This window comes from Puntigrus tetrazona, chromosome 2 (genome assembly GCF_018831695.1).
Source record: "Puntigrus tetrazona isolate hp1 chromosome 2, ASM1883169v1, whole genome shotgun sequence".
In the NCBI taxonomy this organism is placed as follows: Eukaryota; Metazoa; Chordata; class Actinopteri; order Cypriniformes; family Cyprinidae; genus Puntigrus; species Puntigrus tetrazona.
The window spans coordinates 18,209,991-18,225,650 of record NC_056700.1 but is presented as its reverse complement, the minus strand read 5'-3'; the positions used below and the strand labels follow the sequence as shown (position 1 = coordinate 18,225,650).

Sequence of the window (15,660 nt, the reverse complement as noted above, 5' to 3'; positions counted from 1 at the left end):
TCTCAGCCAAGACACCTAAAACTCTCCAGAAACTTTGACAACATTTTTACCTGCATTGAATTTTTAATTTTCACATATTAAGAGGTTTTCACATAGTAACAGACTGCACGGAGGTCACAGTTATTTTTCACTGAACTACAAACTCGCCTTATAAAACACACACACAAACAGAATTACATATTTTTTTCCCTTAAAAAAATTATCCTCACAAAGGGTTTTCAAAAGGCTTTTTGTACACACAAAAACTTTCTAAAAATGATCACTGATTTATATTAGCCAAGTGCAAGACATTCGCAACCTGGTTACATAAAAATACGTAACTCTGGGCACTTTTTGTGCAGCGTTGTTTTTACGTGTCTTATTGCATGTTTCGTAGCCATTTCAAAGTGAAATGTCCACTGAGTGGCATTAAAACACAAGTTCAATAAGTGAACTCATGTGTGGAACATTTTTATTACACCGAATGCGAATGCCGAACAAACCTACCATCTATGAAAACCTATAGATATGAAGCTGGATGGGTGTGATTCTAATGTTCAAAAGCATCAGTTTATAAATATCCCAGCATATTAATATTGTTTTGAAGTCATAACATGATATTCTTAAAGTAATTGTGCTAAAAACAAATCTTAATGAAATAGAAACTGTCAATCATAGTATGTTTATACCATGAGGCCAGACAGGAAACAGGACTTGTCCAACATTTGTTTAGCTGTGCTGATATGATTGTCATGGTAATAAATCAGTCTCATAAGATCAACAAGAAGCAATTACATCGATAGCTTAATTATTTTACAAATTAGGTTTGGAGAGCGTTTTACAAAGTCTTTGTTATGGTGACGGAAAACAAAGCATAAACATCTGTGCAGTTTCAAACAGAAATGTACTAGTGTGGACATGAACTGAGACGTTGCAGAAATCTCTTCTGAAAAGAGAAGATGTGAGATTATCGAAGTGCTTTTCCTCAGGCAAAGCTAGAGACTTAAGCGAAAGTCTTGGTTTGGTCTCCATTTTATCTCTTGCTGTCTGGAAGAAATAACTGTAATACTTTGGAAGAGCTGCACAAGCGCACACACAGTCCTCAAACAAAACTTGCCTCAGCAGAGCAGCTGTCAGTGAAGCATGTCTCAAACCGGCGTTTATCCACCGTTCTGAAATCCAGAGTAGCGCTTTTTAAAAGTGATGTGAGCAGGGCAGCCAGACAAACAGCAAAAATAAACACACACACAAATTGAGCTGACCCTGCAGAATTCTCTATTCCGCTGATAGGGGGTAAAAATAATGCTAGCAAAAATGAAACAAACGAAATGTCAATGAGACCACAGAATTTTTTGCCCTGATGTCTGGTCCCCTCGGTTTCATCTGTTTGTAAGATAGCAGGGGATGTTGGCAAAAAAACGAAGCCGAATGCAAACGATCTGATGCAATCAATTACTCATCCCATGTAAAACAACCGCAAACATAATTTATTAGCGATTAAGTTGCTCTTCCATGGGGGGGACGCTCTCTTGGTGCAGGAAAGATGCACTGCCGTGGCAAGGCGAGGAGGAGAGGCATACGGTTGGAAAGGCAGGGGGTAAGACAGCGAGATATGGCAAAAGGACGACTGAGGAGGAGGAAGTCGACTTCTCAACCCAGCGTGTGGTTGAGGGGGCGTGGGGCTTCGATGCCATTGTGGTTACGCTTGAGCGCGGCCCACAGCAGGAAGCGCTCGCTAGAGAGCCCAGCAAGACATCAAAACAGAGTGAAATATGCTGGAGAGGACGTCCAAACGCCACTGTCGCAGAGAGATAACACGGACATATTCATACACCAACAGAATCACTCTTTTTCAGAAAAAACAAACAAACATTCATCACTGAGAGATTTCTACTGCAAGTCACAATTTACAAACCCAGAGGAAAAGTTTTTTTTTGCTCAGAAGTAACTCTTTGTCATTTGCCGTTTCAGATGCTTTTCATTAAATTTCCTTGGAGAATACCGTGTTTTGGGGTCATTTTTATGAGAAATATGTGCATTCATATTAGGAAAAAAAAATCGTGAACAAAGTATTTGGCATCTTTTTAAAATGTGAGACATTAAGAGGAGACGCATGAGATCTAATTCTAAGAAAGAGGGCTGAAAAACAAAATACTTGAGCAAAATTAGGCACTTCTCCTGGATAACTCACCGTTTTCGAAAATTAACGATTGAGGTAAGGGAAAATGTCACTTCTGTGGCTGTTTGCCACAAATACACCAGAGATGGACTGTGCTGAAAATAGGTCAGATAGTTCCTGCTCTCTGGAACCAGGTAGAATTAGGAAAAGTAGGAAGAGAGAGGACAGAGAGAGAGAGAGAGAGAGAGCGAGATGGCCAGAGATAGAAAGAAACACGATAAAGCAAAAGAGAAGGACAGGGAGAGTTTTGGACAGAAAAGGAAACGTCAGATAGAAGAGGAAAGCAATGGAGTAAAAAAATGAGGAAACAAGAGAAGAGAAGATCCAAGAAGGTGCTAAAAGAGAAGAGATTCAAGAAGATGCGAGAAGAGGTGCAACAAGGTGTGAGGAGAGATGCAAAGTGATTTGATAGAGATGAAAAGACAAGAAACACAAGAAGAAAGATGTGAGAAGAAGCAAGAAGGTAAGAGATGCCAGAATGATGAGAAGAACAGATAAGAGGAGACAAGGATGCAAACAGAAAGAGAAAACATGAGACAAGAGCATAAGAAGATGAGAAAAGAATGAGACAATAAGAATAAAGCAGAGACTGGATCAGACACAAGGATAGTACCAACGGCTTTTAAACTACCTTACCATACCTTGTACATTCTTTGATATATGAACACACTACCAATATATGCTACCTTCACTTCACCACAGTACCACCACAACACTTATTCGAAAGTGGAAGAGAGGAAAGGAGGAGGAGGAGACTTGCATTCATCTGGGAGCCTCGAGCACACTGGCACAGGTGTTCAGACAGTGACAATTCAGCTCCAAACATGAGTAATGAGCACTCAGGGGGAGTGTGTGCAGGTACACAACACACACACAAGGGCTGAGACGGCAACACACATTTGTGTTGTTTTCATACTTCTGTTCTCTTGGCACGGAGTTGGCAAGAGTCACTGCAGATCCCTGCAGGTTCACCCTGAGCGAAGGCAGCCCTTGTATATTTACCAAAACAGCAAGACTGAGCCGGAATCAGTCGGATTAGAAAGCAAAAACATTTTTAAAACTTTCATGAAACCTCTAGTAACTACGGCCTTGTCGCAAGGTTGTTCTACACAGCTCTTTTTTAGTGTAAATGGCAAAAAAGATGAACAAGATGATTCGGCCAACATGAAAACGTTGCGGTCCCGTGGACAGCAGTGAGGAAATAAAGGGCACCTGCGATTGTCTGTGTGATCCGAAAGAGAAAGGCGAGGCGACAGATTGCTCCCAAATCCAATTAGGCCTGTGCTCCTTTTCCCCGTGAGCCTAGCGCACAGCGCTCTCGCTGAGAGGGTAGAGAGAAGGCGGAGGAAAGGGGGTTTTGGAGAGATAATGACTCAGACTGGAGAAAGACAGGAGAGTTAGAGAGAGGCTCTGTGTCAGCACCGAAAACCTTCACGCCTAGCAGCCCTGAAAACCCTCTTCAGCGCCTGCAAGAGGAGCAGCTGGCTTCAAGTTCGGTCAGCACAAAAGCCGGGATCACTTTGGCTTTTAAACAGAAAGTAAGATCTAGAAGGAGCAAAGAGCACCTATCAAAGGCCTTTACAACATTGCTACACTAGCTAAAATAGACCATGTTTGGATCCAGAGAGTCAACAGCTAAGCGAGTACTAACGCATAGATTTCTGCAGATAATACAGATCACACTGGATACGTTCACACTGTCAGTTATTGGGATTGACAACCGCATTTTCCTTAAAGATCTCATTCCCACAGCAGCGTACAGCTGCGTTTAAAATAATGGCTGTATGAATGTGCAATGGGAGTCAAGCCTGTATTCCTTACCAGTAACCATAACGACAGTGACCGAAGTAATATCAAACATGGCGATGTCCATGAATTGAAAAGTCTTATCACATTCTGACACAAAAAGAGTCCAATCAAACAGCGAGTTCTTTCATCAAACCTTCACTGAATATGAAATCAAAAGTGACTATATTTATTTAGTTAGCTCACATTGCTATTTTTGTGGTGAACAATTCATCCATATTTAATCGAAATCTGAAAATACTCCTCCCCTCTAAAATGACATCAGTTTGACATTCTTGGCATGAACATGATATACTTAACCACATTGCTCCAACTGTCAGTGTTCATTTCTGAATAAAACACCTATTTACTACATCCAATCAATTCAAAGTCCCTCTAGTTTCCTCATTTAATATTCTGTTTCTCTCTGAAGTACAGAAGTAAAAATCGGTTGCAAACGTCCAGTTCACATGGACTTTAACCAACAGCAGCTTTTAAATTTGGGTGGAGAGCAGAGTGTTTGAATCATGCATAGAACACAAAACTGTCTCATTGCTTGGTTACTGTAAGTTACAGAAAACACACATGAAGACATGCAATACACGGTAGACATGCATTTGTGTGGCATACTAGCAGAGTATGATGTTACAGACAACTAGTTATCCAGTCCTGTTCTGTTCACACAGCACGTTTGTTCCGAGAATGCAGAGTCCTGAAAATGTACGGGTGTGAGTTGGGTTACAGAACACGTAATCGTATTAAGGACTCAAATACAGGATTGACAACCATATTCTGCTGCTGTGTGAACATGGCCACTGAGCTCAAATTAGTGGTCAATTAGTGTGTACTTTTTTTATGGCAACACTGGTATCTTGAAAGCCGGGTGGCCAAAAGCTTATTTAAAGCAGATTGCCTAAATATTAAATCACAAAGACAGCAAATAGCATGCTGCAATGAACATTTCACTAAATATTTACTAAAGAATAAACATAAAAAAATATTTTAACTAATAAATCTGTGAAATAAAAAGCTTGTATTTTAGATAGATACTTAATTCTATACACTTAATTATAATACTTCTTACAGACAAATTGTGTGCATTGGGAATAATATTTTCTCAAATATATTGTGTGCTGTCAAAAAAATGTCCCGCTTTCAACATTTATTAGCCAATGCCACTAATTAAAAACACCAAAGAATGGCCAATATAATCGGCCTTGGCGACATATCAGTCGAACACTAGCCTAGTTCACATCTGGGTTATGATGCTGTTTTTTTTTTTTTTTTTCAAGCTTGCCACTGTATTGTTAAATAGAAGTGTATTATTTATTTGGTCTTAATGTTTACATGAGCATCTCACATTCCAAAGTTATTTGCTCATGGGTCTTTGAGTCGAAAACAGAATAGTGTTACTCATTAAATTTCTTTAATGTCTCAGCATTAATATTAATGTCTATCTGTCCTTTCAGTGCAGATATGTAATAAGTCCAAATAAGCCTAAATAGATGGTCAGTGCCCCGCTTCAACGCAGTGTGAAAAAACCCTGTAAGGTCAGCCATAACTCAAGCCTGGCATCTGTGAATGGTCCAGAGGATTCATGGAGCCCCTCTCTATATTTCACTAACAGATCATCGGCTTCTGTTAGGGTGTCATTCTGAGTGACTTACAATCCTTCAGCCAAGCCCTGGGCTTCACTCAAATTCTTTAGATCTCTTCCCATTCTCAATTTTAGCCCTTGTTTTCCACAAGGACACTGAGAATTTGTCGTAGTGGTCAGAAGAAAAGCAAAACATTGCATTTTTGCACAGCATTTCATTCATTCATTCATTTATATATATATATTCATTCATTCATTCATATCATTCATATATATATATATATATATATATATATATATATATATATATATATATATATATATATATATATATATATATATATATATATATATATATATATATATATATATATATATATATATATATATATATATATATATATATATATATATATAGAAAAGGAGAGAGAGAGAGAGAGAGAGAGAGAGAGAGAGAGATATTCTGTTACTGGTTTGTTCAGAGAATTAATAATCAGTAACTGCTTTGATTAATTTAGGTTATTTAATAAAGGATATGTCAGACTGATTCAAACATTGGCTGCTGAGTTTTGAATCTCTTTTGGATTAAGTGTCCTGTGTTCTTATTTTGAGTTACATTTTAACTGAAACTCAATACAAAAGAAGTGTTTGCCTGGCGTTATTTTAAAGCATACTGCCTTTACACTGCTGTCCCATTTAAAACTTTATTTCATCTGCCATGGCAGTGGTGATTCAGCAGCGTATTAAAAGAAACAAAAAAACAAAAACTATGTAGCAAACACTGTGTATAGATATATATTTCCATCCTCATGACAAAGGAAGCCATTGAAGCCATTCATTGTCGCCATTTTTCCCTTGCCTATTTGCGTCAAACAGCACAAGACATTTATCACTCACTATCCAGTCTTACTGCGTCTCGTCATCAGTAAAATGCCACGTCTCACAAAAACAATTTAGATTTTGATGTTTGATTGAGTTACAATGAGGTAAAACTGGTTAGAAAACACCCAAACAATGTAAGCCTTTCTTTAGCAGACAGTAGGGACAGTCTCTTGATTTCCTCACATTGATGGAAGATAACAAACATTCTCACACTGTAAATTATATCAAAAAAATTATTCAATTACTAAAAACAACCATACAGCTGAACAGTAACTCCTTTATTTACTTCTCAGTTGAATTTTGAAACCTATCTGAGATCTTTCCCCAAATCCCCTTATTAATCCTACAAAACCAACGCACAGTTAATACATAACATCAAAACACATACACACACACACATACACACAAAAGAACAAAGAGGTTGATGGTGATAGAGAATAAGGACTGAGGTTGTTAGTGGAAGTTCTGAGGCCAGGTGACTGATAGCGCCAATTTCGACTCGGATGCTGAGAATCTTACAGATTTTTCCCTTTTATCTTCTCCATCCATTTCTTCCTCTTTTTTTCTTTCTTCCGAAAGAGCCCATATTTTAACGGACATACTTAAAGCGAATCAAGTGTATCACTGCAGGCGAGAAGGAAAGATAATGCCTTTGACTGCAGGACGCACCATGAAAATTAATAACTGCTTTCATGAGGACAAGCTTCCACTTCCTCTGTTCTCGCAGGGCGGCACTGTCCGCCAAAGAAGTGGGACAGCTCACGGCCAGCCTCCGACACCACAGGAAATCAAGCACTGAGGAAAGAGACGTATCATATACATCCTACAAACACACCCCCAAAAACACCCATTCGCTCTCTGCTTGCGCCTTTGTAGCATTTTCATGCCAGCAGTGGTGGTGAGAGGCCCGTAGCATGCGCTATTGATTTCAGCTTCAGTCAGCACAGTCATGTGACAGACGCCACACGTATGAAAACACTCAGACGGATAGTGGCTGTCTCTTTTTCATCTCTCTTTGTGCCAGTGCACTATCTCTCTCTCTCTTTCTTACTCTCTCCTGCAGCCAACAATTCAAACACAGTCACACTCATCTATTAAAACACAGAGAGACGTCGCACCTGCATTAATATTTTACGCTGATGTGTGCGGATCCTGGCTGTAATTAAAACTACCCAGCAAAGTGAATTCACATTATCTCTGTTTGAGTCCCAACAGTCACTGCGTGTGTGTTTGCGCAAGCGAAAGAAAAGATCAGGAGCCACAAACCCCGACGCTGCGCTTTTCCACCTGGGAGGAAGGAGGGGGCGGAACCGCAGCTGCTCCTATCTAAAACAAACACCTGCAGTTTGACAGCCTGGGTGTCTCCTGCACCCGTGGAACATTAACATCCTCCTAACTCATTTATGAGCCAAAGATAAAACTCCAAGCCTTCTCGGAGCATCCAAACAACACAAAGGGCAGCACCTGCGTCTTGCATTCCCTCAGCGTGTTACAAGAATATCCACCAACCGCTCAATTAAAATAGGCTCTGCTGGTATCAGATTGGCACGGTGTTCGATTCTACCCAGACGAGCGAAGGGGATCAAATGCCCGTGAGTTACGTAAGAATTAGTCTGGAGGGTAGAAATGGCAGTTTTTCTTCCACTGACAGCTGGAAGAAACAAAAAAAGCAATATCTGTAAAAGCATCAGATTTAGCCACGTTCTCCACTGCAGCCTAACCACGCAAACAGTGACATAACTTCTTAAGGAAAGGCTCTGGGGGAAAGTGGAGATCTGCAGATTCATGGAAACCTCTCAAAACTGTTCCAAGTTTAGCAATAGCAGTTAAATAATATAATTGCATACCATACATACGGGGGCATGAGTTTAATTAGTTATGTAGATATAGTGTAAAGGTTAAGACAAGGAACTGCATAGGGAATATGATGCATTTGTGCTTGAAATCTAAAAAGAAAATGGTTTATAAGTTGTGTTTTACCTTTGAAATCTCCATTCTACCAATGGCATGCAGAAACAGTGGTTAGCATTCTAAAAGTCACATTCAGTTTGGTAGGTTGCCTCTTTGTAATAGTAGCAAAAACCTAAAATCTGTTCGGTCGTTTTTGTGCAGCCCAGTCCAACAATTATCTGAGCCAATTTTTACAACGACTGAAAAAAAAGTAGTAGCTGTGAAAAGAAAAACAATTACATTCCAGGGAAGCCAATAATCAGAAGAAAAAAAATGAATTTTGTTTCCAGACAAAATGGTTTAAAAGTTATTAATACAAGAAAAGATAATTTTAAAAAAAAAAGAAAGTGTTAAATTGGTAGTTTGTTAAAGGCCCATTCAGGACCACTGCCGATAATTAGCTTATTTCTTGATGTACGATTAATACGGCTGCCCGAGGCTCCCACCTAGAAGAATAAGAATAAGAAAATGAACAGATACAATAGATCAGGGCTTAGATGGTCAGTGTAATGTAGACTTCAATACTAATCTAAATTTAAAATGCCTTTTCTGTAATTTGTAAGTAATTCTAAAAGACATGATTTCCTTTTCTCGATAAGGGGTTTTCTTAGAGTCAGAGATGAACTGAATTGTTGAAGAGACATCCAATGAATCATTAGTTGTAGGGCAGAGGTGGACAACTTTGTATCTCAAAGTCTACTGTCCCCAGAGTTTTACTCAGACTCATACCAAAACCTTTTAGAATTACATACAGGTGTGGTTGATTAGGATTAGTGCTAAAGTCTAAAGGACAGAGCAACCTCTGCTTGTTCGCTGTAAACACAATGGCAAAAAACAAAGCATGCCATAAACATGCCTGCTGCAAGTTTCAAGCCAGACTCTTCTAAGCATAGCCTTGCTGATCTAGACCAACGCAGTGGCGTTTTGGCAGTGCGCTCCGAGTTCTATTAAAGCCGCTGATTGGTTCTCTCTCTCGGCCATCCTGTCACCACAGAAGGTCAGACAGAGTATTTCCACAGATCAAGCCGGGAAGATGAGATGTACGCTGCTTCTTTCCAAGATGCCGAGCGAGCTGCCAGCAGCTTGCGGTGTGATCCAATCATCGCAGGTCATCAGACAATGACTTTACTCCAAGTTGTACAAATGGCAAGCTGGCTGAGACAAGGTTTAGAGTCCACTTCAATGAAACATGGAGTATGGACTTGCCCTACAGCAGCAAAAGGTCAGAGCAGAATATACTGGGGAGATGTTGCCCTTAAAAAGATGCTATGGTAAGGTGTACCTAAAGGAGGACAGGAATGAGTTATGTTTGCTCCTTCCGTGCAGTTAGCTTCTTTTCAGCACAGCAAGTTCAGTGCAGCACAAAACCAGAGGTCAGTGAGTGACAGTGCTGCAAGGCCTACACAATAAGTCTTGTTTAATAATAGCGTGGCATGGATGTTTCAGAGACTTCTCTGGGTTTTCAAAACACTGGCTGAGAATGTTTGGGAAGATGGAGGACAGGATTCCAACACGATGCTTTCTGACTACGCTACATTCAATCTCTCGCCCAGAGAGGCGGGTTCTGTCTCGCGGTCTACTGGAAGTAATCCATCTTGTAGCGCGGCATTGTAAACACCGTGATTACATCCATTCACTCGCATTCACTTCTAAAGAAAGACATGCATCATACAAGGGAACAGTCACGATCCATCGCACAGTAACATACGGCCATGCATACGCCTACACACGCTTGTACCCAATCACCATGAGCTCCCTGTTCACCCAATAGCCAGTTGTCAGCCTGCCGGCACCCAGCGCAGGCAATTAGAAGGAAAGCTGGAGGACAACGTCCCACAGTCCTTCTCTCTCTGGAGCTGGAGCAATTTAATTGAGACTGAATCTCAGGGACTAGCCCACTTCTCGCAGACGGTCAGCGAATGCGAGCAGGGTCCCAAAGCTCCCCCACCAGCACCAGGCTCATAACACCAAGCAATCAGCTGCACTGAGAAGAGAAAATATGCTCTATTTGTGGGTGGAAGTGTGCATGTGTAACTATGACTTTGCATGTATAAGTTAAAGAGAGAGTTCGCATTTACTCTGCTGTTCAAAACCTGTTCGTCTTCTGTGGAACGCAAAAGCAGATTCTAAAGCTTGTTTGCATTCTAAATATGGACGCAAAAAGCGCTGAGGCATTTTTCTAAAAAACTAAATATAGTGTTCATCAGAAGAAAGACATGTGCTGCATATGTCTGGAATGACATTAGATTAGAATGAGTAAATTATGTCAAAATCTTATTTTGGGGGGTTACTAATGTGTACATATTAGTTCAGACCTTCATGATTCAGAAATGCATCCAAGCAGAACTACAGCTGTGCGAGTGTGTGCGAGTGGAAGAGCATCCAGTGTTATTCCTGTGCAGATTGGCCAGAGCTGACCCCTGGGAGAGACTGGTGCCATCTGACCAGCTGGCGAGAGAGCGCCACTGACAGGACCCATCTTACCTCCAAATGCAGCTCTTTCCTGTTGTCTCCTCCCTTTCTTTTTCTCCTCATCCCTCCCTGCCGCTCATCACACCAACGCTAATGATGCATGCTGGGTAATTAACGTTTAAATTAAGTTGAGCATTTGCATGGCATTCTGGCTTGAAGATTGGCATGCTCCTTGAGAAGCCACATCGAGACAAAAAAAGACAAAAAGAAAGCTGGATCTTGCGAAACAAAAGACTAAGACAGATCTAACAGCTGTGGTCCACTTAGCGAAGTGTTTTCAATGTTCCGCTTTGCTCCCCGAACAACGGCAGCGATGCAAAAAAACCAAAAAAACAGAACGCCTTTTGCTTTCCCCCAAGCTTGATGTTCTTAGGTCGCAGCACGAAATCCTAAGTTATGCATCTATTCCAGATCAGCAACCCAATTTATTTAGCTCTGGGATAACGCTGTGCTTTCTCTGAAAAGGCCAGCATAAATCTCAGCCTGCTTTTACAGACCTACCCTTATTTGTCACTGCTGTCTTTCTGCTTTATCCTTTTCTTGCGTACTCCAGCAAGCTGAAGCTAAACTCCGAATCTTTTTTCTTTCTAAGACTCTGGGTTTTAGAAATACTCTCAGATTCTCACACACAATAACACACAACATCAAAACAAGCTGATTGTTCATAAAAGCGGTCAAGCTCTACATGTTGTGAAATCCATCTGTTAGCGCAGTGCACTAACTACGCCAAGGTCGTTGCTTTGGTTCACACAAACGCACGCAAGCACACGTACTGACAAAATGTATACTATCAATACACAAACATACAAATAAACACAGTGCAAGCAACCTTGTGTGCAAATTGAGATTCACAAAGCATGAATAGTGCAATTTAACTCATTCAGAGATGTACTGACACTGACATTGTAATATGGTGATGTGATTACGTATAAAATAAACTGTTTTGCACTCAGAGATAAGCCAGGCCGCTAGTGAATTCAATGCTACAATAGCATTCTGATGTAATTTTGATGAAATCTCTCTTTTTTGGAGCAGCAGAGTTTTGAAGGCAATCTGCCAGACATATCACTAGGTTTGGAAGGTTTTCAAATGTCATATGAAAGTGTTGAGTCATAATGTGGACGGCTTAGATTTAATGATTGGTTTATATTTGCGATTCTGCCTCATATTTTTGTTACATTCCTTTATTTCCGAATGCCGTACTCACCTTCATGCATAAAGGAGTTTAATTTTCAACTCGTTTTTCTTTTGCTTTCAAAATTTTATGGAGTGCTGGAATCCAGAAAATTGATATGCAAATATTCAAGGTTCCGATTCCCTGATTCGCCAATCTGTTACACTGAAAGAGCCCAATCTCAAGCAAGGAGTTACTTCTAAGGAAAGTAAATCAGGGCACGCAGGTAGGCCTACTGACAGATATTCCACTTGTGCGCTGACGAATAATTGAACTGTTCCATATTCATCACTGCCCCAGAGACACAATTAGATCTCTTATCTCAATGTTTGTGTTCCCACAAACACATTAGCAGCTTTTTCCATGGGAAGCGACGGAAAATCCTGCTTTATGCTTTAGAAGTGTTAAGGACTAGGCAGCTATTGAACACCTCATTGAGTCTTATGGAAAAGATTAAGAAGAAATGCAGCTACTACGAGCATCGTACATTAAACTAATCAAGCAGATAGATCTAGAAATGTACCATAAAGGTCAATGAAATATTGATGAGGAGAAATGGCTATATTAAGACTCTACTTAAACTAGAGTACTAGAGTACTTGAAAAAAAAAAAAGATCAAAATCACAGGCTCTGTAATAGGTTAGTGATTTAGCAAAACATTGCTATTATTTTTATTCTTTATTCATCTAAGAACTATAGCACGTAACTCACTGTGGCGTGAATGATAGCTTTTTGAGGACAAGTGATCTATGGCTTTTATTAAAGATTCATTGTACTATGTATGCATGCCTGGTGACAAAACGGACAAAAATTCCTTTAGACTTAAATTGAAAAAGAGTCAGAGGGTTCATACAACCATATCAAAATGTCAGAGAAACCTGAGGGAGACTCAGACCAGCAAGAAAACATTCAGAAATACCCTAGAAACTTTATAGGCACACCCAAGCAACCAGCAAGAATACCTTATCAACCAAAGAGAAACATGCCCTTACAAAATCCCCTCTTGGGCCACTGAAGCATCTGCCATCTCAAAAAAACCCTATGTTAAAAAAAAAAAACAGAGGACATGTTCTTTAGACTTACCATACACAATTTCAAAAAAATTAGGAAAATGATTCTCATTGCAACAAAAACATCCAGAAGCGCTTCTTAAATAGATGAAACACATTTTTGATTTCCTTTAGTTGTCCTAAAAGCAGGTTCATCATGCATATTAAACTTATTCTAATCTTACAAATAAAAGAAAGCTGGAAAAACAAAAACAGGCTATCACATCTTAATGGACGAATGTGCACTCGATAAGGGAAGATTCATTGCCAACCTGAAATGACAGTCTCTACCTTTCATTGGCAATCTGCATGATCCAATCTGACTGTAATTTATCACATATCATCTAAAGCATACCACTTGTGCACTAACAAATAACTGAGCTGCTCCATATTCATCACTGCCCCAGAGACACAATTAGATCTCTTATCTCAATGTTTGTGCTCCCAAAACACATTAACAGCCTTTTTTTTCCATGGGAGCAATGGAAAATCTAACGCTTTATGCTCTTGAAGTTTTATACACCAAGCAGTCATTGAATAGAGCAGATAGGATGAGTAGAAATGCGCCTTAAAGGTCAATGAAATATTGATGAAGGAAAATAGCTATATTACAGCTCATGCCGAGAAACCGTAAAAACATGATTCACAGCCTTTATTGTTCCTATAGTAATATAAACATTCAAAATTGTTCAAAAGATGCGGATGGTCTCGTTGAAGTGTCCCAAATGAAGGTTCATCGATAAGAAAACGGGGAAATAAAGACAAACTTGTACCACGTAAGGACATACGCGTTGCCAACCTGATTTAAGCCCGTCACTGACGCTTTGAATTCTGAAAACTGATAGTAATTGATAACATACGATCCGAAGACACTGATCTAAGTGACAGACCGCTCCAGGCGTTTCTTCTCATGCGGTGACATTCCAAGTTGTCCGATCTGCCTTACCTTTCCCAGCCAGGATGCCGCACTGCCCGGAGAGCACCAGGAAAAGCATCGCTGTTATCACGCGCATCTTCATGATGTGCCCAACACTTCGACCAGTACGCGATGACCTAATTCTTCCTCTTTTAATCTGGAAAAAAAAACACCACTCTCTGGCTTTATCTGTCCTTGAACGACGGCGAAGTGAAGTCTCGCTAGTGAACTCCCAGCAGCGCGAGACGCGGTCCGAGCGCACGAGGTAACGCGGTCTGTGTGTCTGCGCGTTGCGCGAGTTAAACCCCCAGGATCTGGCTGCTACGTCACTCCCCGAGCAATTAATCTTCACCTATGATGAGGCATTTATTTGCGCCCTTTCTAAATGTTATTCAAATGTTATTCTATGTTTTCGGTGTGATATTAGCAACGGCTTTACATTTCGTTTTTGAGCTATTTCCTTCTTTTTATTTTGTCAGACTTCAGAAGCCTGGTATAAATACACAGTATGATTTTGTCCAAACATCCTTCTCATTTATTATTGATGTTATCATTATCTTAATCCGGTGACAAGACTTCTCCCAAGGTGGGCAGCTGCTTGTCCTGTGCCTTCTGGGCACATTAAAAATTAACAACAATAACAAAAACAGCAGTGCTGGGAATTTTTCTTTTTGGTTCGTAATCATGTTTGCATTCCATTGCCTATGATAAAATTATGAGAAAATAGCCTATAAAGTCTATAACTTTCATATACAGTAATGTAATGTAATGTGTGTGTGTATATATATATATATATATATATATAATTCAGAAATGTTAATTACCCCTCTTATGACATTTATGATGTTTATATATCTTGGTATGTTTTAACTTGACCTTATTATATAAAGGGTAGACATTGAAACATTTTACTGTAAATATTGTTTGCCTGTAGAAAAATATGAATCATATTATAATTGGTAAAAGTCCCGATACATTGGTACAATTAATTATTTTGTATTTACTGCATAATGTTTGTGTCCTATAACCTGTATAATTGTGCTGGTTAGCAGTGTGTTTAGGAATACACAGAAGTTAATTGAAGTATTTCTAATATTTTGATGCAACTTACAGAAAGTCTATTGCTTATTTGACATCAAAGGCTGCAAACCAAAGTTGCAAAATTCTCACACTGTTTGTTCACGCTTGGAATTTACAAGGATTTCTTACGATTATGTTCCTTTTTAAAAAGTCACTTTGATTTGAAATGCATTTTTTTTTTCGGAGCTGCGGTAATCCATTTACAGTAAGACCATTTTCAATCCATATTAATTTCCTTTTTTTCATGGTTGTCCCTGAAAATTACCTCTCTGCTTCCTCTCATGCATTAACCACATGTGTACTAAATTCTCACTTTCCTGTAAAAAAAAATGCCATTTTACATGCAGAATATATTCTGAAGATCAAACATTTTCATTTCTGATGGCAGCTCATGCCCTACCTAAGATTTCCCCTCAGGTAAAGTAAGATTTGTCAGCCAAGGTAAAAAAAAAAAAAAAAAAAAAAAGAGTGTGTGGACTGTGGACATGTGCCCAGGTTGACTAGAAGAGCTTTTAATGAGCGTTCAGCCATGAACCGAAGGTCTTCTCATTTCCACCTACTCTCTTGAGAGTACTACATGGGTTAAATCCAAGATAT

General features: G+C 39.6%; 1 protein-coding gene across 1 annotated transcript in view; it reads right to left on the bottom strand.

Moving 5' to 3' along the window:
- Positions 1-14,273, bottom strand: part of clstn2a (calsyntenin 2a) — a 1,097,509-nt gene extending 1,083,236 nt beyond the window's left edge. The window contains exon 1 of the mRNA XM_043263119.1: positions 14,014-14,273. Within this exon, the coding sequence (XP_043119054.1) occupies positions 14,014-14,086 (73 nt within the window). The 5' untranslated portion in view covers positions 14,087-14,273. The remainder of the gene's footprint in view (positions 1-14,013) is intronic.
- Positions 14,274-15,660: the final 1,387 nt, after the last annotated feature.